Raw genomic sequence first — 26,071 nt, 5'->3', positions numbered from 1 at the left:
GAGGTCACAATGGGGGGAACCCTCTCCACTGACTGTGCTCCCCAAGTCTCACAACAGCACTACCAGCTCCTCCCAGCCCTTTACACAAGGCTAAAGACGTCCTGGCGTCTGAAGGGACACATCACAACCCAAAAGAAGGCCCGTGATGCAGACAGCCCGGCTGCACCGGCTCAACTCTCAGCACTGCGCCCTCAACAATACTCCAGGGAGACGCACCCACCTGCCCGCACCAACTGGCCAGGGCTCTACTCTCACAACACAGAAGAACCCGGGCTGCGTGTAGCAGCCTGCTGGCTACGTGGGGTGAGCCCTCCCTTGGCCACATATGGGTAACGGGCGAAGCTGACTTCTACCAGAACTGAAGTGGGAAGGGTCAGGGCAGAAACCGGTCATGAAGAAGTAAAACCAAGAGGCTCACCAGCCCGAGAAATGTAAGAAGTCTCTAAGAAGAAAGGAGCAGAAAAATCAAACCAGGGAAAGGAAACGCTGGAGCAGCAGAACCAGCATGATCATGGGAAGTGACGTGCCAGGCCCTTTACAGCCACAGAGAAAAAAGAGGCCTCAGAAATGAGATCTTTGGTGCAAGGTCATCACGGAGCTGGGGAGCACAGAGCCGGGGAGCTGCTGACTCCAGAGCCCACATAATGTGGGCGCTCAACCTCCATTTTGTCTCAGGCGAAAGGAAAAGACTTCCTGCAATATCAAATAACAAACCCTCAAAGTGCCAACGTAAACAACAATCTAGCAACATGAAAAATGTTTGTAATTACGTCGAACTACAAAGCAAGCAAATTACATGTATAATGTGATGATAATTCAAGACACGAACACAGTAAATGGATTTCTTTAATAATGAAGAAAGTAATGATACTGTGATGAGATCGTGGAACTATGGATGGTTTTTCCTTTCAAGATTCTTCACAATGAAGTTTATTATGGTTTCAACAATAAAAAGGTGAATTTTAAGAGAAGGGAGTCAAAAGAACACACCCAGTGAGGCAGCCGAGTGCCGGATGGCGGCACAGCGCGCTCGGGCTGGGCTGGCGGGGCACCCTCGGGAGCCAGCACGCGCTTGGGCTGGGGCGGCCCTGGAGCCGCAGCCGGGAGACGCCGGCAGCAGTGCTCTCTGGCAGTGGGACTCAAAGAGCACCTGCGCCAGTCTGCAAACCTGCACTCAGCGGAAAAGAGATGTAGAAACTGAACGGATAACTTACAACCTTAATATGCTCTCACGGCAATGACATCCAAAGGTGTGATCTTTTTTCTAGCAATTCTTTTCTGCTGTATTTTACAAGCATGAGTCTGCAATGGGCTGGAAATTTTAAAGCATAGCTCAGGCAGATCACCAGGTGGATGTGAGACGAGCCGCACGAGGACACAGGTGGTCAGTCAGCGCCTCGTGTCCCTGTGCGCGCTGGACGGTGCCTGGGGAAAGCCGGGACCCTTGTTCCCTTGTGTTCATTATACGCACAGGGCACCGAGGACACTGATGACCCTACGAGCCTTCCCTCTGCATAGAGAACACAGACGCAAAGGCTACTGTGCACTTAACAGAGGGCAGGCTCCGCAGCCCCTGAAGGTGGGCGAGACACGGAGCCTGGGTAAGTTACCTAATCATTAAGCCTGAGGAAGGGCTTTCTGAGTCGTAAGTCAATCTTTTCTCTCTACCAGTGACTCTGAAATCGGAGATCCTGATTCGACAGGCCTGGGGTGGGGTGCGGACACATGTGAGCTCAACACACTGGAGCTGGAGCTGCTGCCTACGCAGACGCTGCCGAGATGGCTGGATGAGCAATGAGAGCAGGAGCGTCTCGGGAGCAGGGAGGGTGAGAGCATTTCTCAACATTCTGACAGCTTTGGTATTAGAAAAACATTACAACACAGTAATCATGATTCGACTCTAATTACTCCAAAATGAGTAAGTGACAACATAAAGAATGAACGTTTCAGTTTTTCCAAAATATGCACAAGGTCATAATGATTATGCACACACAGAGGAGCAGCGGGAAGGGGGAAGGAGAGCGACGCCCGAGAAAGACAGCGAGGCCCAAGAATCGGCCTCACTCAGGAACCCCAAGCAGCTGTGGCGGTTCCCGCCTCGCTGGGCCCGCAGCCTCGGGAAACAGACCGTCTGGCTAGCAGTTGTGCGTCATGTAAGTTGTCTATCAACACTGGTGATCCCTCCGGCCCAAACAGTGCTCTCACAGTGGTCGCCTTCGCCACGAGCGGGCTTTGTGAAGTGACCCGCGCTCCCGACAGCTCAAGTGCACCCTGCAGCGGCGCGGGCTGGGAGCCGGCCCAGGGTCGAGTCCCAAGTACTGAGGTCCAGTTTCAGATTTGGCTTCTACTTTAGGGAAAAAATACAAGGTGTGGACGAACAACAAGCTACAGGACACCACGAAGAACAGCCACAGAGAAACAGGATGAGAGCAGCCTCGACACCACCAGCCTGACCCCGGGAGGATCGACAGTCAACGGAGAAGGCACGAAAAGGGCGGGTTCCGAGCAGGACCGAAAGAAACCAACAACACGTAACGAAGTCACGTCCCCTCCACCCCTCCTTGATTTCATCCCGGTCCAAAAAAGCAAGCTAAACCCCTGGGGATGGGCTGATGTACGATCCCCTTGGGACTGAGCGGCCTGGCCACCAGTAGGCTGTCCGTCTCCACTGGGCCCACACGACGCTGCCGACTTCCGCCAGACGCACGCATCCAAATAAACCCAAGAGAAAACAGCTATTCCAAGGGGAGACCAAGCTGCCACCCTACTGGGTTTTCGACTTCTCATGATGTTTGAAATTTATCCTAACAAAATACTGGGGATAAAGTGACCCTTCCTTTCTGTGACATGAGTGCTACAGACCAGGGAGCTGCAAGCTGCTTCTGGAAAGTGGTGATTCAAGTGGTGACTACTCCAAGCTGGGGCACCGGGACAGCACGGGTGACCCAGTGCTCGCCTGGAGCTGCTCCTGCGAAGAGGCACCGACTGTAAATTCCATACACTTTTCACGTTCACAAACCATTCTTTTTCTCATTGTTCAAAAAAACAAAATCACTCTCAGCTTACAGACTGCAACAAACCAGGCAGCCGGGCGGATCTGGGCCAGGGTAAGCCCGCCAGCCTGATACGGACTGTTTTTAAACTGCTATCGGTTGAGGATATTTCTGTACAAACTGTCTAGCATTTCTTCACAGGAATTACTTTATAAGTGTACATTTAATCCTAAAATTACAGTACTCTAAGCGTGTAATTAAAATGCTATAAATACATCTTCATTACATAAATGTCCTAGACATTTTTCCCAGAGAGAAACCCTTTTACTTCCCATTAAAAAGGCTATATTATTATTTTTACCATGAATATAAAGTGAACTCATTTATGATTTAATCTGAGTCCCAGGGGAGAAGTCAGATCCATCGAGCAGACATGCGGGTCGCACTAAGCCCGGCTCCTGCTCAGCCAGCTCCTGGCTCCACAAGCCTCCTGTCCGCACGTCAGCCTCAGTCTCCCCAGTCAAAAATGACTCACATTTTTGAGCCACATGTCTCAAAATGTGCAGCCCTGCTTGTCTGGAGGCCTTACTTTCTACCGTGCATGGGACGCGGCTCCCAAGTGCCAGACAGTGGGGCAGGGCTGACAGCAGCATAGCCCAAGAGGGGGCGGCGGCTGGGGCAGCACGCTGCTGGGCCTCCCCTGGATACTCCAAGTCAACATATCTGGGGTAAGGCCAAGGAATCTATTTCTAAAAAATTTCCCAGGGAGTTTCAACGGGCACCAGGCTTGAGACCCTCTGCCACCTGTCACTGTGCCATCGCCGCCTAACATGCCAATGTTCACAAAAGAAAACACAATCCTCCCTCCCCAGCGCGATCTCTCGTGTCCCCAGTCTCAGCTCAGAGCATCACTTCCTACTCACTTTAGCGCAAAACTCATGTGCCTTTTGCACGGAGAGAGCCTCTGGCAGCGGTCTGCACAGGCTGGAACCCCAGACCAGTCCACGAGCACCCCGGGCCTGCAGCACGTGCCCCACTGCTCTCCTGCAGCGGCCTCGGCTCTGGCACGCGGGGAGCCCCATCCAAACAAGACCCAAGGATCCTCTCCTTGCTCTTCGCCAACAAGTCCCTCACCTGCCAACCCCTTCTCCCAACTCCATGCATCTCTTTGAACTCAGGGCAAGTGAACCTGTACTGGGCTCTCCAGCAGCTCCCACATGCCTTCGCGCACTCTCATGCCATCTGTCCAGGCAGAACAGACTGTACCCCTCCACCAAAACGACCTGAGTCTGTCCTTACAACATGCCGCCCGAGTGGCAACTGCTCTTCTCTCCTCTCCTGCCCCAAAATGCTGCACAGATTGCCTTGAAGGTAACACCTCAAGATGTGCTGTATAATTTGCTGAGAACAGGCAAGACAGAATATACCAAAGCCCACAGCCCAGCGAGCATGGTGTGCGTTGTCAGCCAGCCTTCAAGCCCTAGCCCTAATTTCCACATGCCATTACTAACTGCACAGAAGAGCTAAGGGCACATGAAAATAGCACCTCGCCTGCCACCTACCTCAATGCTGTTACCAGTGTCTCTAACAGCTGGCTGGCTAGGGGCTGAGTCACTCAGAGTGCCATTTTCTGAATCATCCACACCACTTCCTGCTCTTTATTTTTTGAGTACAATATCCAACAATTGTCTGACCATGCTAAAACCCTGACTTGCGACGTAAAATGAGTTTAAAACCCAACAAAACATCCCTCAGTGTGTGTCACTGAACAACGCTCTGTTACAAACTGTGTACCTGAGTTGGGGTAGAGGCAGACATCATTGATGTCGTGTTCTGGCTCCAACGAAGTAAATATTTTCCCCTAAAAGAGGAAGCAAAAAGGAATTATTAAAACAGTAAAAACAACTTTGGCAACGTCACAAAAAGAAAATAAAGGCCTCCCTGGTGGCACAAGGGGTTAAGACACAACCTATGAAGCTATCCGCAGCCACTGTAGCACAAGTTCAATCCCCGGCCAGGGAGCAAACCATGTGGCACAGCAGACCTCTCCTGTTTTTCCGCTGCTCCCCTCAGCAGAGTTATTTCAGTAGACATGCCTGTTCTGTTCCCCGCTCTGTTTCTGGTGAATCCTCTCACCCCAGTTCGTGTATGCATAAATAAATGAATCTTTAAAACAAACAAACAAACAAAGTACACAGGAGCGAGAACTCAAGCACACACTTCTATGCAAATAAACCAAATCACCCAAGTAAATCACAAAATTTAGGCTTAAAAAAAAATCTTAGCAAACTCATTTAGTCAATCTATCAAATGTCACCATTTTGTAGATGAAGAAACTAAACCCCAGGGGAGAAAGATGAGTTACCCAAGAAAATAAATACTAAGATTCAGAAATAACTTCTATACAGTAAGGCTAAAATTTAAAATGAAGTTGTACACCTACTTCAAAAAAAATCCTAGGGCTCTGTTAAATATACCTCCGTTAAATTTGTACTCAAGACAAAAAGGGAAAAAATGGTCAACAGGATAAAATGAAAACAATTATCTGCCATAACAAGGTTTTGAGGAGGACCAAGTAAAATCTTGGATACATGACAACCTACCAAAAATCCCATGGGCACAGAAAATGTAAGTTTAATACCGTTAAAGCTAACTTAACACGTTTTATTTTGAATGTGGAGGGAAATGTGCTATGTTTTTGACAATTAGGGAAAGTTAAAGGCAAAAACAACAAAAGAAGCTGGAAATGGGGAAGGTGGTGAGGTGGGTGAAAGAGGAAGGCAAGTTGAGCACAACCCAGTAAACTGGTGCTGGCCGAGAGGGGTCCAGCCATGGAAACACACTGCCTAAGTACAACTTGGTGACAACTAAAGCAGGACGATTTTGAGAACGATGCTGATGAGCCTGCCAGCACCGATGGGTGCTAGAGCATGGGCCAGGCGCCCATGCCAAAGGGTGGGGGCACTGACACGATAGGGGAAGAGCGTCGCATCACACCGTGTGATAAACGGCAGCCAAATTCTAATTAAAATGAAATTCATAGAGTTACCTCCTTTCTTCTCAAATTCTCATTGAAATGGGATGGGGGAGGAAGAGAAGAAAAAAGGAAGTGGAAAAGGAAATACAGCATGGAACAAAAAGCAAAGATGCCACAGCTCGCAGAAATCATGCACATTACAGAAAACCGTGCAGTGTGGAAGGACATGTAACTGATAACAGCATTACCTCGAGGGAGGATAACCTCCACTGTATCAGTAGTTTAGCCATTTTAAAAAATGAAAACATACACATTGAACACAGTTTGAGGGTAAATTAGTTGGAACTGCCAAGAAGAGAGCAGAGGAAATTCTGGCCTAAGACTCCATGAATCTTCCCAAGAAAGTCTTCAAGACCCTACAAGTGAAAGCCAGCAGGCGTCACCTCCCAGCCCACCACCAGGGAGGTTCTGCCAAGAACGGAGAAGAGCAGGACATCCTCTGCTGAAGTCCCAGGTGCTTGAGAGGCAAAGCACACCCCAAGGACCACGCTGAGTCTCCAAAAATAGATCCAGAGGAAAAATGATGACCAAAATATAAGGAGCTAGTAAAGTGAAAATTTCAAAACACAAGAAATGGTCAAGCAGCCAGGGATTCTGACAAGCAGCGCTGTGTGATGGGGCTGCTGGCAGCACCTCTGCCCAGCCCTCCTCCCCAAGACTGACTCTGGGCTTCCGGCAGCTGACATTGAGGCCACTGGACCTTACCCACTGCCCTTCATCCAAAGATTTTTTTTAAAGTGACCCTTTAAAGGTTAAAAAAAAAAGTGAGGGCCTCCCCTGGTGGCGCAGGCAATTGAGCGCCGCACTGTGAAGCTGTCCACACGCAGCCTCTGCAGCGCCAGTATGATCCCGGCCGGCCGGCGAGGGTCCCACATGGCGCGGCAGACCTCTGTCTCGCCCGCTGCTCCCCTCAGCAGTGTATTTCATCAGTCTGCCTGTTCTGCTCCCCTCTCTGTCTCTGGTGAATCCTCTCACCCTCCTGCACATCTGGTCTATACCCCGGTTCTTGTATAAATAAGTAAATAAAGCTTTCAAAAAAAAAAAAAATGACCCTTTTTGACAAAAGATGTTGTTTATAATTATGTATAAATAACTCTTAAACTACTATACTGAAAGAACTTGTCCCATTTATATTGAATCAATCTTTTATTCGTCTTTCAAAATACTTAAGTTTTAAAACGAAAAGCAGAAAGCAGATTAAAACCAGTAATAGAGAATTCAGTTAACTTTTTAAATGATACTTGGAACTGAGGAGAGAGAATCAAATGTTCTTTAAAAAGCTGCTTTTAAAAAAAACACTGCAGAAATAACTGTAAAGGTGTCATTTCTACAATCCAACCCTTTGAGATGGGGACGGGTATGACATTCAGCTGTATAATATTACTGATAGGGGAAGATAATTAGTAGCTCATAAAGGTTTCTTAAGGCTATGAGGGGGCCTCAAGGTGAAGGTGGGGTTCTCATGAGCCACACTGTTAAACAATCATCTATTCTGCCTAACTGAACATTTAAGAATGCAGTTGTAGCAAAACCAGGAAAAATTCAACAGAAGGACTCTGAACTACTTTACCTAAATATATTATCTACCCTGAAGTAACTGACTTCCTACAGAACTCTGCAGTGGACACTTAGCTTCCTTTTCCCAAGAACACACGTAATTCAAAAAAGGCAAGAAAAAGAAAAGGAACATTAGGAGAATACACAAATCAGAAAGAAAGTTCAACAAAAAAATACATACTGAATTCTTATTCCACATTTTGATAATTCGAGAGTCTGCAGACAAAATCAAATCTAATGAATCCTGGAAATGAATGGATTTAATGGGCAGTTCGTACTGGTGATCCTTAACCAGCAATGGTTTATCAGAGCGAAGGTCATACAATAAAATCTAAAAGAAAAAAACAAGTTATTTGTTCATATAAACTAAATACTTTCTTTCAAAAAGCAACATCTGAAAACTCAGCTTAACGGCTGCCCATTTGCTTCGTTATCTTTTCCATGAACACAACAGAGACCCTCCCTCAGGCTCTAAAGTCAGTCCGCAAAACACCTCTAGGAAAATCTCTTCCACTACCCAGAGGGCATGTCTGAGGACTACTGAGCTATATTTAGAAGGAAGCAAAAGGAAAAGAATCTATTTCATTTGTTAACTTCACACACACACAGAGGCCGATGGTCAGACCCTGTGACTGAGCGGGAGGGAACCAGAGGCACAACGAGGACAGTCCTGGCAGATTTGCGTGGGGGTGCAGGCTGGGACCATGGGGGCTCCTGGAGAAGCTAGTTATTAGTCCCAAGTGACAGATCCAAGCCTCAGACCTGTTCTGGCAGGAGAGAAACCTGCAAGCTATAGGCTCTGCCTTGAAGGAACCGAAGAAAACCTTGGCAGCGCCTCCCTCACCCCGACCCCACCCCCACTAGCCTTTGTTCAGGTGTTTTCCGCTGACCCCTTGATGCTTGGGACTGGCTAATGGAGCTAGGTGAAAACACACTCCTTGCAAATCAGTGAACACATTTCTCATCTACAGAATTCTCAGAGCCTTCAATATATGTTCAAGTGCACACTGTGATGGAAGTAAGACTCTAGACCTTTCCAAAGTTCTGGACCACAGAATCTGTTCCACACTCTGGAAAATGTTCTAAACCAGTCAAGAGAGCAGACCCCACCATAACTCCAGTCCAGAGCTTCCAGGCCTGGCACTGAGTCAGACTCGGAAACTACTCGGGTGCTAGAAGAATAAGCATTCTGGAACACTCTCTGCTCTGGCCCACATAACAATGCCTCAGCTTCTGTTACTGCAAAGAAAAGATTTGTGGATGCTTCCCACCATATGCAAGCACTTCTGAAATACTAACATTAAGTGTGAAATTTCTGACTTGAACACACTTACCTGTCCTGTGGATGTTCCCACTGCCATGGTCAAGGCGCCATTAAACTTCAAAGCAGAGATTGTTGGTAAACTGTTGACCCTGAAAGGCAAAATACTCACATCAGGGAAACCTCCTTCTTGTAACAACTCAGTATTAACATCCAATTCCAATGAGGAAAATTTTATTTCTAGGTTTTTTTGTTTAAGAGGTTAATTGTATACAAACTTTCTTATTCAAAATAAATACAAACTTTACATATAAGTGTACTCTACCTTTAAAAACCTGTAGATTATCTTCTTGAAAGATAAAGAAATATGTTCAAAGTAGCTACAAACAAAAAGTTCCTGAAATTTGGAAACTAATTTAAAAGGTTCGGTATGAAATACCCCTCATTTTACTTGTTAGGACAAGGTATTTACAGAAATATCCCTTTTGCTTAAGGGATGATTTTACATTCAGGCATGGGTATGCCCATTTCTGTTTTTAAAGTTAACCCTGGGGAGTGAAAATAAAAAAGCAGTATCTCTTATCTTATGAGTGGTTATGGCCAAAAATCTGGAATATGTTCCTTATTCAGGAACCAAGAGTATCAACACCAACAACCCTCATCGGGGCCAGGACTGGTACCAGGCTGCTGCTGGCGCACACTCTCAGGCCTCTGGTGCCACCTACGGCCTCTGCCAGTGACTACACTGAAGCATCAGTGTGGAGCCTTGAGGCTCACATCCACACCACTTTTAGTCATTTACTCTTGAAAATAAACTTGAGAAAAATCATTTTTCTGTGCAGTAATGTTATTTTTCTTCATTTATTCAAGTTTCTTTGCTTCACATCATTTTCTTCACCAAGGTATTTACTAAGCTTATTGCTCGATAGTTCACATTTTCTGTTGTTATGAGAACTGCCTTCCCTTGTATCTTGCTAAATGAATGGTGATGATATACATCAATACCATTGATTTTGTGGCCACATTATTTGACTCTCATCCTAGTTTTAACAGTTTTCCAGTTGACTCCATTGGCTTTCTCAGGCAGTCACACCCTCTGCAAATGACAGCCGCCCCCACCCCAGCATTTACACGGCTTTCTCTTGTCCTGTTCTATCTTTAGAATCATCTTTGTGAAATTAACAGAGGTGACAGCTTACAAGAAGAAATATGGCTAAGCATAAAGAAAAATTAAGTCACCTGAAAACAACTGAATCAGCAAGCAAAACTACATTTTTGTACACATCCAGGCATTCCCCTGTGATGACACACATGTATTCACTCTTCTACCTGTCAAAGTGTGACCAAACTCTACAGGCAACGGTGTCATCTGCTTTTCCACTTAACAGGTATATGAACATCTTTCCCTAGAAAAAATATGCCTCTGCAGCATTAATTTTTTTAAGATTTTATTTATTTATACAAGAACTGGGGTACAGGTCGGAGGCAAGGGAGGGTGAGAGGATTCACCAGAGACAGAGCAGGGAACAGAACAGGCAGACGGACCACAGACACTGCTGAGGGGAGCAGCGGGCGAGGCAGGAGAGGTCTGCCGCGCCATGTGGGAATCTTCCTGGCCAGCCGGGAACCTGCGTTGCAGAGGCTGCGGACAGCTTCACAGCGCGGTATTCAACCCGCTGTGCCACCGGAGAGGCCCAGCATTAATTTTTAAAGGCTTACATATGCCGGAGCCAATATCTCCTCAGCTGTACAAATACAACAGTAACCATGTCACAAGTGGCTGCTGTATTAAGGTGGCAGAAGTAAAGAACTGAGTGTACCACCTGGCAAACAGAAAGTCCTATCTGTGGGTAATTACGTCTACCAGGTTGTGTTTCAGCAGTATCCCCAGGCTTGTCCAGGCAATTCAGTGGTGTTACACGGAGGGTGGGGAAGGCACGCTGCACACAGGGACAGGCCAGCACACCGGGGCGCCGCTTCCCGTTGGGCAGTTCGGCAACTGGCACAGAAGCCCACACACAAGTTTGCTGCTAATCCTAGAAATCTGTGCTCCAGTTATTTTCTCAAGAAAAACACCACAGAGCTAGAAATGGATGTGTGACAGTGGGCAGGTGAGAGCGGACTAGTGACCCAGGCCTGCTGTGTGCGCAGAGGTCATCTTTACAGCAGCCTGTGTACTTCTGAACTTCTCAGTATCTTTTTATATTAAGTATAAATCAGCTTTACAAATTTTCTTTAATCAACAAAATAACTTCTATCACACAACTGGAAAATGTCCCATTCCCACTAGAAATGTATGGGTCAATATTCTACTGAAGAAAAGAAGAGACTAAATGCTTGCATGCTACCAAAGACAATCTTTTTTAATGACTGTACCTTTCATGGAATTTTGCTGTGAACCTAAAATTCACCCTAAAAAATAAAGGCTTAATTAAAACAAACAGAAAGATGTTTTTTTCCCCACATTCTTTCTTTAAATTTCCCACAACGTAGCTTCTGTTATAATCATGAAATTTAAAGTAGCAATCACCTCTTAAGACAGATTGACAATAACTCCTGTGGGCCCATCTCTTAAATGCCTCCTTCAAGATGAAACAATGACAGTGTGTCCTGGAGCCCCAGTTTCTCTGTGATTAGCCAGAGACAAGGTAATGTTTGAAAATCTCAAATTCTTTTCTTCCAAGGAAGGGGTAAATATCTCTCACAACTGATTTCCTACTTTACAAAAATAAACAGGAGTCTGATTTTCTTTCATACCCACATGATGAAATAGGATATGAGCGTTTGGGTGGTCCAGTCTATTAACAGACAGGGTAATCTGAATCATTTGGCAGTCTGCACCGTGATGCTTGGTGAGTTTTTCTGCAAATGTATTGCATCTCACAATAAAAATGTCTAATTCTAAAAGTAAAATAGGTGTATAATGAGTGAATGTCCTCTTTAAAATTGTCTAATATAAAACTGTTCACTGGCATGTATAGAGGAAAATTACTATACTCACTTTAATGTCAAAATTAAAAGAATAATTAATTTTTTTCTTATCATATAAGGGAAAATAAATATATTAGAAAGAGTTATCTTTTTAATTCAGTGATTCTTAAATTTTTTTTAAGGTCAACAATACTTTCTTTACCTGAACTGAATCTTTCTTTTTTATATGCCTTTTTTTAAAAAGATTTATTTATTTATACAAGAACTGGGGTACAGGCCAAACGTGCGGGAGGGTGAGATGATTCATCAGAGACAGAGTGGGGCGCAGAACAGGCAGATTGACTGAAATACTCTGCTGAGGGGAGCAGCGGGGAGACAAGAGGTCTGCTGCACCCCGTGGGTAGCTCCCTGGCCGGGGATTGAACTCATGCTGCAGTAGCTGGCGATAGCTTTACAGCACTGTGCTCAACCTGCTGTGCCACCAGGGGAGGCCCCTGAACTGAACCTTTTAAAAGAAAGAACTGTATGAATTCTTCTCTCCTCCAAATAAGTGACACAAAATTCTTCAATAATTTGGAGGGCTCAGTGTCTCTATAGCCCCCCACCCCCATCAAACACTTGGCTTCCCACATGCTATCAGTTACAAGTGAAGGTCAGCTCAACTGAAATTAGCACATGCTAGTGAAATCATGTAACTATGAGTATCAAGAGCAGAGAGAAAGGGCATTCCAGACCTAATTCCAGCAAATAACCCCATGCTGAGGATCTGACCAAGAGCACAGTATGTAACTGGAGCACAGAAAAATGTCTGAAGGCGGATGTTATGAATAGTGGGATGGTAACCACCCTGGTGAGTGGGAAAAGACTGTGCATGTGCTTCTTACTTAACTCAAGCTTTTAGAGGCTTTCATCCCCCAAGTATGTGCTATTTTTCTACTTGTTTTCAATGTAGGAATTGGTAAATAAGAAATATCAAAAACAACAGTTTCCCTCTACCTTAGAATTCAAAGCACATCTTTCTGCTTACTAACTGGAGTGGTGGCACCTACTTCCATCACTAGATCCCACAGCGTATTTGTTGTAACAAAATTTAGGGCAAATGCATAAATAAGACATTCCGTATAGTACTTTAGACAGGAATCTGGCTTAGTCACTTATGTAAGTTTTCAAAAGAAAGGACCTGTATGTGAAACTATCACAAAAACCACAACCTCAGCCTCCCTGGTAGCACAAGGGATTAAGTTTCAGAACTATAAAACTACCGGCAGCCAGTGCGGCACGAGTTTGATCCCCGGCCAGGGAGCTGATCCACATGGCGGGGCAGACCTCTCCTGTCTCCCGCTGCTCCCCTCAGCAGTGTATTTCAGTAGAGCCTCCTGTTCTGTTCCCCATTCTGTCTCTGGTAAAGCCTCCCACCCCCCACATCTCTGATATGCATCCCAGTTCTTGTATGCATAAATAAATAAAAACAAATCTTTAGAAAACACAACAAACTACAACCTCAGACAGCTATGTCTCCAGGACATCACCCTTTATCAATCTGCTTTAATTTAGTATTAATATACTGTTTAAATCAGAAGTTGATGAACAGTTACACTGCAAATTAATCCCCACTTACTCGGAATCCGCCGTGACACTGCTCAGCGCGCAGTCCAGCAGGCCAACCCGACCACGAGTCCGTGGGTCCCAGCACTCCACACGGCCCTAAACAAACATGAAAGTCATTTTAAATAATGGCACCTAGGGCCTCCCCTGGTGGCGCAGTGGTTGAGTGCTGGATTGCGAAGCTGCCCGCAGCCTCTGCAGCACCAGTTCGATTCCCAGCCTCTGGCAAGGGGCTCACATGGTATGCAGACCACTCCTGCCATGCCCGCTGCTCCCCTCAGCAGTGTATTTCGTCAGTCTGCCTGTTCTGTTCGCCACTCTGGCTCTGGTGAATTCTCTCACCTTCCTGCACTTCTGACTGTACCCAATGCTTGTATAAATAAATAAATAAATAAATCTTTTTTTTTTTTTTTTAAAAATGGCAGCTATTGGGAAGGTTTTAGGCATTTTTACCACAACATTGTCTTATTAACACTGATTATTTGAGGGAAATAGAATTTTTAAACTTTCCACTCTATACCCTCCTTTTCAGTACTGTTGAATGTTTTATCATGATCTGAATTTCTTTTATAATTAGAAAAGCCAAGGAGGGAAAAGCTGGGTAAGAAAAAAGATCCAACAGCAATGCATGACCCTTGACTGGGGGGTGGGGAGGAGGGTTTGGAGCCATGAAAAATATGTTTTGGTATAACTGGGGAAATTTTAATATTCAATTATTATTGTATCAGTGTTAAATTTCTTAGGGACGATAATGGTATTATGATTCTAAAGGCAGCAGTCCTCGACTTTAAGAAAAAAACATTTTGGAAATATTTTGAGCTAAATGTCCTAATATCTACAACTTACTTTCAAATAGCTTACAAACATCTCTCTCTCTCTCTCTCTCTCTCACACACACACACACACACACACACACACACTCACTTTTTCTCTCTTAGAAAATGAAAAGCCAGGGCCTCCCCTGGTGGCGCAGTGGTTGAGCACTGGGCTGCGAGGCTGCCCACAGCCTCTGCAGCGCCGGTTCGTTCCCCAGCCGCCGGCGAGGGTCCCACCAAAAAAAAAAAGAAAGAAAGAAAAAGAAAAGAAAATGGAAAGCCAATGTGCGACACTTCAGGAGGTGTGAATTTTCTAAGAGTAAAAAACGGGTGGGGGGGGGGAGCAAAAGCAAAAGAAACAAAACAGAACTGCAAACAGAGGACTCCGGAGTGCAGAGGCACCTGATGCCTCACTGCCTTTGAAAAGATGTAGGTCCACATGTACGAGAGACGTACTCATCATGTTAAAAGCAATTTACTTAAAATATATGACCCCATGGTCTTCAAGAAAATAAATTTCGTACATAAAGACCAACAGATTATGAAGTGTTTAATTAAGGAACCGAGATTAGAAAAGGACAGAAGGGAATTAACCTTCTCACTTTTTATTCTTTGACTTTGTAATGATTAAAAAAATTACTTAAGTTTTTAAGTTTTTAAAAATATGAACTACCTTAAAAGCAAGGCCATAAACATACTTAGAAAGTTTGATCTCCTTGTTTGATATTATTTAAAACATCTGTCACAAAGAATAAAGGAGGAGAAATCGTATAAATTGTGAAGCAGGTATATCCAAATAGTCTAGTTCCCTGTCTTCTCAAAATAAGCTTATGGGGGCCTCCCTGGTGGTGCAGTGGGTTGAACACAGCGCTGTGAAGCTGTCTGTAGCCTCTGCAGCACATGTTCGATCCCGGCCGCCCAGGGAGAAACCCACGTGGCGCAGAAGATCTCTCCTGTCTCGCCCGCTGCTCCCCTCAGCAGTGTATTTCAGTCAGAGTGTCTGTTCTGTTCCCCACTCTGTCTCTAGTGAATCCTCTCACCCTCCTGCACCTCTGGCCTGTATCCCAGTTCTTGTATAAATAAATAAATTTAAAAAAAAAAGGTTTAAAAAAAAAAAAAGCTTATGGACATAAAAAAGGAAAATCACATTTCTAAACCAAAAAATGGGTATGCAGCTAAATTCCAGAATAATTACAATTTTTTTTTTTAAATCAGACTGGTTTTCTGTGGCCTACCTTGAATATTTCTTTGCCAAGCTGGCACTCATGCACTTCAGACAGACAAAATGCAACTCTTACTCCCCAATGTTTACCAAAGTAACAATAACTCACAGAAGAGACCAAAACTCAACATACAATGTCAAAAATAATGCAAAAAATAACTTCTGAAGTTCAGTCTGACTTTACATATCAAATTCCGAGCCCCCAACCATCAAGTGGTTTCAGGAGGCCCAGCCTCGAGACTCCTGGGGGCTGTCCTCCCCGCGTGCCAGCCCTCTGGGCTGTGATATGGCAGACGTGTGACTCACGACCGCTCCTGAGGCCCAGCCTGCACTGCTCCACAAGGACACCATCTTGAAACTATTTCCCCAAAGAAACCACTTTGAAATATCCCTGTGATCGCAAATAAATACCAAGAGAAAACTTATTTGGCCTGGTTTAGGCATAATAGTATTATAAGAAATATTTGATGAAGTTTTATAAAACTCCATTAAATTGACCTCGATTGCTCTATATCTCAAATCCTAATCTCATAAAATTAATGAGTGAAGAAACCTAAATGGCACCATATGGACTTGTAATAAAAGATAGTACATTAGAACAGTGAAGTCCTATTCATCAGTTTTAAAAACTTACCCTTGTATTATAAGTAATTTTAAGTAGCAACACAAAGGCATACATATATGCTATTGTATTTTATTTATTTATTTATGCATACAAAAACTGGGGTAAGCCAGAGGTGAGGTGGGTGAGAGGTTTCACCAGAGGAGGGAGTAGAACAGGCTGACTGACTGAAATACACTGCTGAGGGGAACAGCAGGGAGTCAGGAGAGGTCTGCTGCGCCATGTGGGTAGCTCCCTGGCTGGTGATCGAACTTGTGCTGCGGTAGCTGCGGACAGCTTCATAGGTTGCACCTTAACCCCTTGTGCTACCAGGGAGGCCCATGCTACTGTATTTTTAAAAAGCAAATGGAAAGCCATGGCAGAATATGATTTCATTTCTGTAAAACACTTTTATACACATGCACACGTGGACGGACAGAAGGCGCGTGGAGCATTGAGGCGCTCCTTCTGGGGCCAGGTCTTTGGAATTGGAGACCACAGAGGACACTTTTTAATACTACTTTTTTTTCAATTGCGTAGTTACCATTATTATAATTTAAAAACACACGCCTAGAAACACTCTTGACAAGCACCAAGAACACCAGTTCACAGATAACGCGGTTCAAGAGAAACCCGCTGCTGCCCTGCAGCTGCATCACATCCCAGGTGCCCTTCCAGGTGTGAGGTTTCCAGAGGGTGTTCCCTGTGATCTTCACCGGGGCCTCTGGAGTCTCCCTGTCACTGAGGACTCGAAACCTCAGGAAAGTAATGACACACAAGGCACTAAGAGGCACAAAGAGTTGGACGCTGACGACCGCCCCCATGAAGGGGAGCAGGCAACTGGTGGCCCTGTGGCCGCTTGGCCACCTGTGCCTTTGGCATCTGGCACAACCATCTTGCGATGCACCTAAGCCAGATGCCTACTTTCGCGGACAGGGCACAGTAGCCTCCTCGTGCAGAGACCACCCTCACACCAGAGAGCTATGCGGCCAAGTTTATCAGCACCCTGTTGGCGGGACCACAAGGCTCTCTTAGTAAAACTCTACTCATCATCAAATTACTAAAATATTTAAACAAATAAGGCCTGAGCACACTTACCTCGACTGTTCCCGTGGCGAACAAGCCGTGCACCGCATTTACATCGCAGACATTATTCTCCCTAAAACAGTGGTGCAACAAGAGAGTATTAGCCCCACTTTGGGGAAGCAGGGCAGTCAATAAACTTTCTACATCGACAGTTAACCCAAGCTGTATGAAGACGGCAGGTTCTCTCACTCATCTGCACCCGAAAAGCACTGGGCCAGGAAAGGGCTGCGTGTTGGCACGCAGTCACCAGCTTCTGCTTGCCAGCAGGACACTTGGGGACCACTGTATGACCCTGACAAGTGACTGACCCTCTCCGAGTCAGCTGGCCTCAGCTGCCCCATCTGTAAAATGGAGGTAACAGTTCCTCCCACACAAACGTGCTCCAAGATTCAAGTGGCCAATGTATCTAAAACACTGAATAATGCCTGGCGTGCAGGAAGGACTATTGTCGTTATCACTCAGTATTATGATGACAAATTCAGGCCTAAAGGACTTCGGGGGAAAAGAAAAAGGTATTCAAAATATTTTTCTGAAATGCTAAAGAAAAAAAAAATTGTGTAAACTACAATGCATGCTAAAAGGAGACAATGAGAAAACCTTAAATGTCTACTAACAAAAACAAAGAAAATGAAAACTTTATAAAATGGTACTCCAAGTTAATTCAAAACCTCTTCACGAGAGTGTATCAGAGCAAAATCACAAAAGTCTAAACAACGGCTCAAAAAAATTTTTTTACCAAGTTTTTAAGCTGAATATATTATAAAATATGTTTTTAAAAACAACCAGGCCTGTGAACTTTTTATTTAAGAAAAGGCTGATGGTACTCTAACTCCCCCGAGCATAGCTTAAAGCAACACTGCCATGACAATGTGAGCATTTGGCGCCATCTTCTGGTCAAAATAAACATAGCGGTACTCACGCAGCATCAGTTTGGAGTGGATTCAGATACCGTCCTTGCTCCAAATTTAACCTATAAACTTCAGAGCTGCAAAGTAAAGAATAAAGTTAAAAATCTAAAAAACTACAATAAACTTTTCTTCAAATAAATATACTTTTAGATGTCTGCACATATCACTCATAAGGTGTCACTTCCCTTTGTAACAGATATGAACGTGCACTCTAAATCTAAAAACAAAAAAAATCACCTTATTTGTGAGTTTGTGTACAGAACCGTACCACTGAGTCGCAGTGTTACCGCAGCTAAAAAAAGAGATGTGGGCCTCCCCAGTGGTGCAGCAGTTGAGCGCTGGGTTGCGAAGCTGCCCGCAGCAGCCTCTGCAGCGCCAGTTTGATCCCCGGCCACCGGGTGAGGGTCCCACATGCCACGCAGACCTCTCCTGCCGCCCGCGGCTCCCCTCAGCAGTGTGCTTCGGTCGTTCTGCCTGCTCTGCTCCCTGCTCTGGCTCTGGTGAATTCTCTCACCCTCCCGCACTTCTGACTATATACCCCAGTGCTTGTATAAATAAATAAATAAATCTAAAAAAAACAAAACAAACAAAAAAAAAAACCACACACAAAACTCCAATGGTAGTGGGAAAAAAAAAAAGATGTGATTCCTAAATGATCCAAGTAGACCCTCAGGCAACCAACTAAAAAGGTGGGGTTGTGTCAAATTCATCTTTGAATCTCTCCCCCAATTTCAAGAACAGATACTGTCTGGCAGGTAGAAAGGAGAAAGGAGGGTGATGAGTCCCAATTACCTTGCACCTACGAAGTACAGGTCACAGGATGGGTAATGGTAAGAGAAATCTCTCCCAAACTTGGGTATTCTGGTCTTGTAGTAGAAGCCCGACTGTGAGTGGAACTCAACGTATCTGTCATCATGTAAGAAGACAATCTGAAAAGTAAAACAGAAAATGTTTGCTTAGGCCTCATAAAATGTTTATTTCATCATCATCACTGAACTGGCAAAGAAAAACTCTGATCTCTCCCCACCTCCCTCTTTCTGTAGACCCATAGTACACACACATCTCGCCCCTGTGATGAAGAACTGAACCCCTCCATTGGTTTCTCAAAGCTTTCTTGCACCTGAGATAGTCTTTCTGCAAACCCTATTTTCTGCGGGCATGCACGTGGTTCCAGCTCGTTACGGGCACAGCCCCCTCGGTGACCTCAATGAGAGGGGTTCTGTTTTACTTAAGAACACATTCTAATAATCTCACAATTATGCAGCGGTTGAAAAACTTACACATTTAATTTCAATATAGTAATAGGTATCTTAAAAATCTGCAGGTGGTATTTTAAGCATATTCATCAATATCTAGAGAAAATACACTATAAAACTACTTGTCCCAAAACATGTGGCAAACAGGCAAAAGTTTCTGCTGTTTATGGAACTGAAGATAATGTATAATGCTATGTCAGGTCAGAAAATTCAATTTTCCTTCAAAATGACATCTGACATCATCAATTTTTTTTATTTTAAGCTAAATAAGGCATTTTACTGGTGGCCAGCTCACTGTTCAAAGGAACAGAATCTGAAAGAGACTCATCAGGAACAGAGAAGAAAAGGGAACCCGCACATCTAGACGTGCTGAGTTGTTTCAGAAGACAGTAGGACCGCTGGTGGGTCAGGAAAATAAAATATAAAACACTGCTATTTTACTTTTCATATCTGAACAAGAGGAAAGCGACCTTGCAAATTACACTCGTTTAAATGTAATGATCAAACTCACAAATCTAGAATAAATAAGATGGTCTAAAAAAGATGACTGCTACCAATTCTTTTAAACGTGCATAAAACTTCATATGCAATTTAAGAAACTCATTTTGACACTAGACTGGTCAAAGGCCCTCTCTATCACTGTCATTTTTAAAAGATATCAGGCATCAAACATGTGACAAGTTAAACAGATTAACTGAAAATGATAGGCCTTGTTTTACCACACATCGATCTTTAATTTATGAATGGGATCATAAAAATATGTCATAAAAATAAATCCCACCCTTATTTCTTGCTATGGCCAGTGCAAGCCGTGCTGCTGAGCATACCTTTGAATAGTCATCGGACAAAGTGTCAAACGTGACAACTGAAAAACAAGAAGCAGTGGGGAAAAGTATATCATCAATCCACATTTTAAGTAAAAATATGACTCTGATATGAAGATTCTAATTCAGCACAAAAATTTCATAGAAAACTGCTTTTACTTCTTTGCTGTCCTTGTTTGAAAAAAAGAACAAAGTTGCCACATTATATTGCCCCCAAAACATCAAATGGAAAATTAAAAGCTTTATATTTTCTCAATACAGATCAATTAGATTTTCTGCAGAACTAAAGCAAATTTAGAAAGGTAATTTCACAAAACAGAATGATTCCTAGATTTTTCCATGGCTTTTCTGAGATGTTCAATATAAAATAAGATTAAGAAACATTCAAAGTGTGTTGCTTTAAGAGAAGGTAACTAACTTGATAGTTATTCACAGCACACCTGCTAGACAAAAATAGAGTGAAAGTTAACAGCACATGGGGTGTCTACTGTTTTTAAAAAGAAAAGGGTGAAACATGCTAGGATATATATCACATTAAATTCTTTTCTCTCGATGTCAAACATGAGGCCATCTGATACAAACAGCAATGTGTTCCCAGGGGAGCCTGTACAGCCACCACCGCCAGAGCACGTCGAAGGCCACCGGTGACCACACCACCTGCTGCAAAGGGGGCGGGGTTAGGGTTATGTGAGCCCTTACAAAGCGGTTTTCTATGGCTGGTGGCCCCAGGCTGATGGATTGTGGGAAACAGTGACCAGGCCCCTACAGCCCCAACAAAGTACACCCTGTCAACAACCTACATGAATGGAAATGGAGTCAGGCCCAGAGGCGACGGGTGAGAGCCTCCCTTGCGGACACCATGAGTTCGGCCTTGAACGCAGCACAGAGCAGCGCCTGAACAGACCTCACCTGCAGAGCTGTGAGCTACTAAGTGGCTGTTTGAAGCTGTTGTGTTTGTGGCAACTTGGTACACAGCACAGAAAATGGTACACAACCCCCCTCCTATTTTAAAAAGGAGAAAAGCAGCCAATTACAAAGAGCTACTTTCATAAATTCAAATTTAACCTTTTACTTACCTTCTGAATCTAAACACCTTTCAAACTTCAAGGATAACTGATAGGTGTCATAACATCGAACCCGAGGTTTATATGTTCCTATAAAAAAAGTCATATAAAAGCTAAAGGACATACTTTCTAATTGTAAACACCCTGTAAATAGGTTGAACATATTTTTTGTCTAGAGGCAAGGAGGGATAATTGTAACCATATCATAGAATTTAAAAGTCGCCCTCCCCAATATTCCATGGAGAAAATGAGCAAAAGGATATAAACAGGCAAGTCACAGAAAATGAAACACAAATAATCAGCTTTACAAATAATTAACAAAAGATATTAAAATAACAAAATGTTTTTGGCAGCAGAATGGCAAAGATGAAGGGGCCTCCCTGGTGGCCTAGGGGTTAAGTCTCTGTGCTATCACTGCTATGGCCTGAGTTCCATCCCAGCCAGGAGCTGCTCCCCTCGGCAGTGTATGTCAGTAGACCCGCCTGCTCTGCTCCCTACTCTGTCTCTGGTGAGTCCTCTGTGCGTTTCACTGTAGATAGGGACATACAGAACTCCAGGTAATGACTCACATACCGAGTCACTCGAGGTGGAGTATACTGCCCACTGAAGCTCCTTCAGAAAGGCACCCAAAACAGAATGGGCAGAGAGGGGGAGAGAGACATGTGGCAGAGCAAATCCAGCAAACATTACTGCAGAATCTAGGTGTTGGTAAACAGATGTTTACCACAATGCTTTCAATAAACTTTGAAACTTTCTATAAGAACATGTTAGAGTAATAAAAAGAAAACCTGGCCATACCTGCTATGAAGTGTATGTAAATCACAACCAAAAACAAGCTTACCGGTGGCTAAAATATACTGTCCATCCTTCGACACCTTAATAGTAGTGCAAACAGTAGGCATCTCAAAATCCTGGATAAGTTCAATTCTCCTACGGACATCTAGAGAGAGAGAAAGGAAGCACCCGGGTCACCGCTACGTGCTTGTTCCTCCCACAGGATGGCAAAGCACACAGAGCAGGGATCGTCCTGGTGCCCTGTCCCCCATGACTTGCCAGGGTTCAAACATTTTTCTAAACTAAGTATTTCATATTTACTCTTCAAAAAGAAGTATGTTTCATTAACTTTTTTAAAATAGCCAAATAATGCATGACATAGTGTTAAGACCTGGATAAAGGTGAACAGAACAAACATTAAACCACGATGACTGCTCAAAAAAAAATTGTCTTGTAAATGTTCAGACATTCAAAATCCTGGCACCAATGATCTGCTGCCAAGAGGATCCAGGCTCAAACACCAGCAGGGACTCGCAAGACTGGCTCCATCTGACAGGAGCGTGCAGCTCTGGTGGTGCCCTCCTACCCCACTGCCTGCAGCAAGGACTGTGACTCTAAAGGGCATGTAACTGCCTCGTGCATTAAACCCAAATATAAGGCACCAACCAAGCAAGTAGGGGGGCGGCTCACTGTGGAAAACAGTGAGTTCGGAGACGGCTAGGAGGAGTCAGCACCCGCTTCTTCCCGCTAACCTGAGTCTGCTCTCCCCCAACCAGACAAGGGAGCAGCGTGAAAGGATCAGATGCCATTAGGCCAGCAGACATCACCAAAGCAACCATTTTGGGTTTCCTTTAAGGTCTGGCTTTCTTTTTTCTTTTCTAAAGGTTTTAATTTATGGATCCTCTCATGAGAATCTGCATAATCACCACACAATCACACCACAGGATCCTCACTCCCCGCTGCCAGCACCAGCTGGCCCTTGCAGGCCCCCGACAGCCTGCATCCTGTTCCTGAGACCCCTCACCATCTCCTTGAGGTCTTGGTCTTCTTTCAAGTCTATGTTTAGGTTCATTTTCCTTTTTGTCACTCAGCAATTTGCAATCATGACCAAGCCAGTTATCTCCCCACCATCAAAGTGGGTTTTGAATCCAAATACAAAGATGACATCCAGGATGGGTGTGCATATTTTAGCCAGTTTTCCCCGCATCTCTCTTAGGTGCTGCTGCCTCCCCAGGGTGAAGGACCGGTCATGTGTTTCCGGTGACAAAACCATAGGGTCGTGACCTTCCTGGCCTGGAGGGTATCTATGCTGTTCACGATGGTGGTACACCTTCAGGCAGCCAGCGAGGAAAAAGCTCAATTTTCTCCCCTAATTTAGGAAGATTACTTTTCCAAGATGTTTGCCTTGGGGTATTTATCTTGGTATTTGATAAAATACATGAGGCAATAAATCATGTTTCATACATGACAAGTTATAATGGAGAAAATCTGTCCCTAATGATTTTAAGTATAAAATCAACCACACACACAACATAAAAGAATCAGAATCTTCTGCAGTGAGTTTTATTGTTCATTTTCATATGTCCTGTATATAAAATACTTAGTTAAGAATACAAATGTTGGGCCTCCCCAATGGCGCAGCGGTTGAGCTCTGGGCTGCGAAGCTGCCCGCAGCTTCTGCAGCCCCGGTTCGATCCCTGGCTGCTCCTGGCCACCGGAGGAGGGTCCCACATGGCGCGCAGACCTCTCCTGCCGCCCGCTGCTCCCCTCAGCAGTGTACTTCGGTCCTTCTGCCTGCTTTGCTCCCCGCTCTGGCTCTGGTGAATTCTCTCACCCTCCCGCGCTTCTGACTGTGCCCAGTGCTTGTATAAATAAATAAATAAATCTTAAAAATAAAAAAAAAAAAAAGAATACAAATGTTCACTGTCTCCAAATCTCAAAACCCAACAACTGGGTTTAACCAATGAAAAAGATTTGGATAGGCTGGTGAACAAAGCCATTCCAGAGTCGTTGGGAGAGGGGCTGGGGAAAACGGGATTGCAGGTGACAGGACTGACCCAGGAGGCTTGTGACTTCGGCTGCCATCCATGGAACAGAACAGGCTAGCTGATAGCTTGTAAGTAGGCAGAATCAAATCCCACACCCACCAGGAACCTATCAACCACAGCAAAGGTTTCTTAAGAGGGATAAGGGAAATAATTTATTTTCCACTGCATTTTGTAAACCTATGGCAACAGCAAATGAATGACAGCATCACAATCTGAACCATGAATGTAGCTGAAGAGAAAAACAGTAATACTCACCAACATCTTTCTTCTGTAGGGCTCTCTTCTTCCGGTCAGAAAGCCACTTAAAGAAAATAAAGAGACTTCATTTTACAACTTTTCTTTTAGTCTTTTTCTGCTTAGTCTTTTTCTATTTCTGCAAAAATAATGGGCCTCATATGAAAAAAACTGAAACCTTATAGGAACACATAACATAGAAAGTGAAAATATTCTGTAATCCTAACCCCACTATCATATTCTTTTTTTCTTGATGATATTTAAACCTATTAGACAATAAAATTTTATAACTTTTTTTTTTTTTAATTTTCTAGAGGCATGTCTTTTTTATTTTTTATTTATTTGTTTGTTTTTGTTTGGTTTATACATGCACTGGGTACAGTCAGAAGCGCGGGAGGGTGAGAGAATTCACCAGAGCCAGAGCGGGGAGCAGAACAGGCAGAAGGACCGAAGGACACTGCTGAGGGGAGCAGCGGGCGGCAGGAGAGGTCTGCGCGCCATGTGGGACCCTCCTCCGGTGGCCGGGGAGCAGCTGGGGATCGAACCGCTGCGCCGCAGAGGTCGCCGGCAGCTTCGCAACCCAGCGCTCAACCGCTGCGCCACCGGGGAGGCCCAAAATTTTATAACTTTTAATAGAAAACAATTTCATCGAATCAACCGATGAGCAAGTCTCAAATATTAGGTGTTATAACTAATGCATGGAACAACTTCATCTATTTAAGTGGATTTTTAACAAGTAAGCAACTCTGATCACCCTAAAGCTGTGGTTCTCGAACAGGAAGAATTCTGCTCCCCAAGTACACTTAGCAAGTGTTAAAGACACATTTGGTCGTCACGACTGGAAGGAAGCTGTGCCCCCGGCTTCTGGGCGGTAGAGGTCGGGGCGCTGCCAATCACCCCACAACTCACAGGACAGCCCCCCAAACAGGGAACTGTCCAACCGGACGGTCAATAACGCCGATAATAATGAGGCTCAGAAGCGCTACCCTGGAGAAGCGGGGCCTCCCCGACCGGGCAGCCGGTCAGGGCCAAGCAAAACAGGGCGGCGCAGAGGGGCGGCGGCCCGCGAGGAGGGGGCTCCCGCCGGGGCTCACCTCGGGGAGGGACTTGCCGCAGCTGAGGCTGTAAATCTTCACCTCGTTGAGGCTGGAGACCTGCATGGCGGCGCCGGGGAGCAGGCACCCCGGCTCCGGCCCCGGTCCCCGCTCGGCCCCGGGTGGCTCAGCGCGCCCCACACGCGAACACCCGAGTCCCCAGGTGTCCCGGCGCACGTCCGCCGCGTGCGGCGCGGCGCGGGGTGATGACGCGCTTCCTGTCGCCGGAAGTGCGCGTTCCCGGAAGCGGGAAGCGGCGAGGAGAGGCCGCGCGGCGCCGGGGCGGGCCGGGACCCTCCGCCGCCCCGAGGGACGCCTGCGGGACGACGGGTCGGAGCCCGGCGAGCGAACCGGGCAGAAGTGTCTTCTTTTCCCTCCACCCGCGTTTGTCCAACATTACGTTAGGAATAAGCGCGCTTTAGCGTTGGCGCCTTGCAGAGGGGTGGAGGTGGGCCCGGCGGAGCGCGACCTCCTTCCACGGAGGAGGGACGGGAGACGCGAGCTGCGAGCGCACGGCGGGAACGGGAGCGGCGGCCGGCGAAGCCGCGGGTGTGAACCTGCGGGCCGCAGAGACGGGTGCGCGGCGGGGAGGACGGGCGCGGCCCTCGCCCGCGCCGGCCAGGAGGCCCACAGGCCGCGGGTTAGCCGGAGCGCCGCCCTTCCCGTGACCTGGACCCGAGAACTTGAGGGTTTTCGTCTTACTCAATAGAATAAAACGTGAGGGGAAGGCGAGGTTACCTGTGCAGTCAGGCGGCTCCTTT

At 45.4% G+C, this 26,071-nt stretch overlaps 1 protein-coding gene across 2 annotated transcripts in view; it reads right to left on the bottom strand.

Moving 5' to 3' along the window:
- The window catches only part of NOL10 (nucleolar protein 10), a 79,600-nt gene extending 54,153 nt beyond the window's left edge, over nucleotides 1-25,447 (bottom strand). For both annotated transcript variants that reach the window (XM_037528529.2, XM_054701388.1), the window contains exons 1-12: nucleotides 25,311-25,447; nucleotides 24,238-24,283; nucleotides 22,002-22,100; nucleotides 21,173-21,250; nucleotides 20,100-20,137; nucleotides 18,809-18,945; nucleotides 18,028-18,093; nucleotides 17,121-17,181; nucleotides 13,398-13,483; nucleotides 8,922-9,000; nucleotides 7,769-7,918; nucleotides 4,788-4,854 (exon numbers count right to left, since the gene is read on the bottom strand). In XM_037528529.2, coding sequence (XP_037384426.1) covers nucleotides 4,788-4,854; nucleotides 7,769-7,918; nucleotides 8,922-9,000; nucleotides 13,398-13,483; nucleotides 17,121-17,181; nucleotides 18,028-18,093; nucleotides 18,809-18,945; nucleotides 20,100-20,137; nucleotides 21,173-21,250; nucleotides 22,002-22,100; nucleotides 24,238-24,283; nucleotides 25,311-25,376 — 973 coding nt within the window. In that variant the 5' untranslated portion in view covers nucleotides 25,377-25,447. The remainder of the gene's footprint in view (nucleotides 1-4,787; nucleotides 4,855-7,768; nucleotides 7,919-8,921; nucleotides 9,001-13,397; nucleotides 13,484-17,120; nucleotides 17,182-18,027; nucleotides 18,094-18,808; nucleotides 18,946-20,099; nucleotides 20,138-21,172; nucleotides 21,251-22,001; nucleotides 22,101-24,237; nucleotides 24,284-25,310) is intronic.
- Nucleotides 25,448-26,071: the final 624 nt, after the last annotated feature.

The sequence above is a fragment of the Talpa occidentalis genome, unplaced genomic scaffold (genome assembly GCF_014898055.3).
Source record: "Talpa occidentalis isolate TD23 unplaced genomic scaffold, MPIMG_talOcc4v2.1 talOcc4.5, whole genome shotgun sequence".
Taxonomy (NCBI): domain Eukaryota; kingdom Metazoa; phylum Chordata; class Mammalia; order Eulipotyphla; family Talpidae; genus Talpa; species Talpa occidentalis.
The sequence above is the reverse complement of the archived record's forward strand: the minus strand, read 5'-3'. Positions and strand labels throughout refer to the sequence as shown.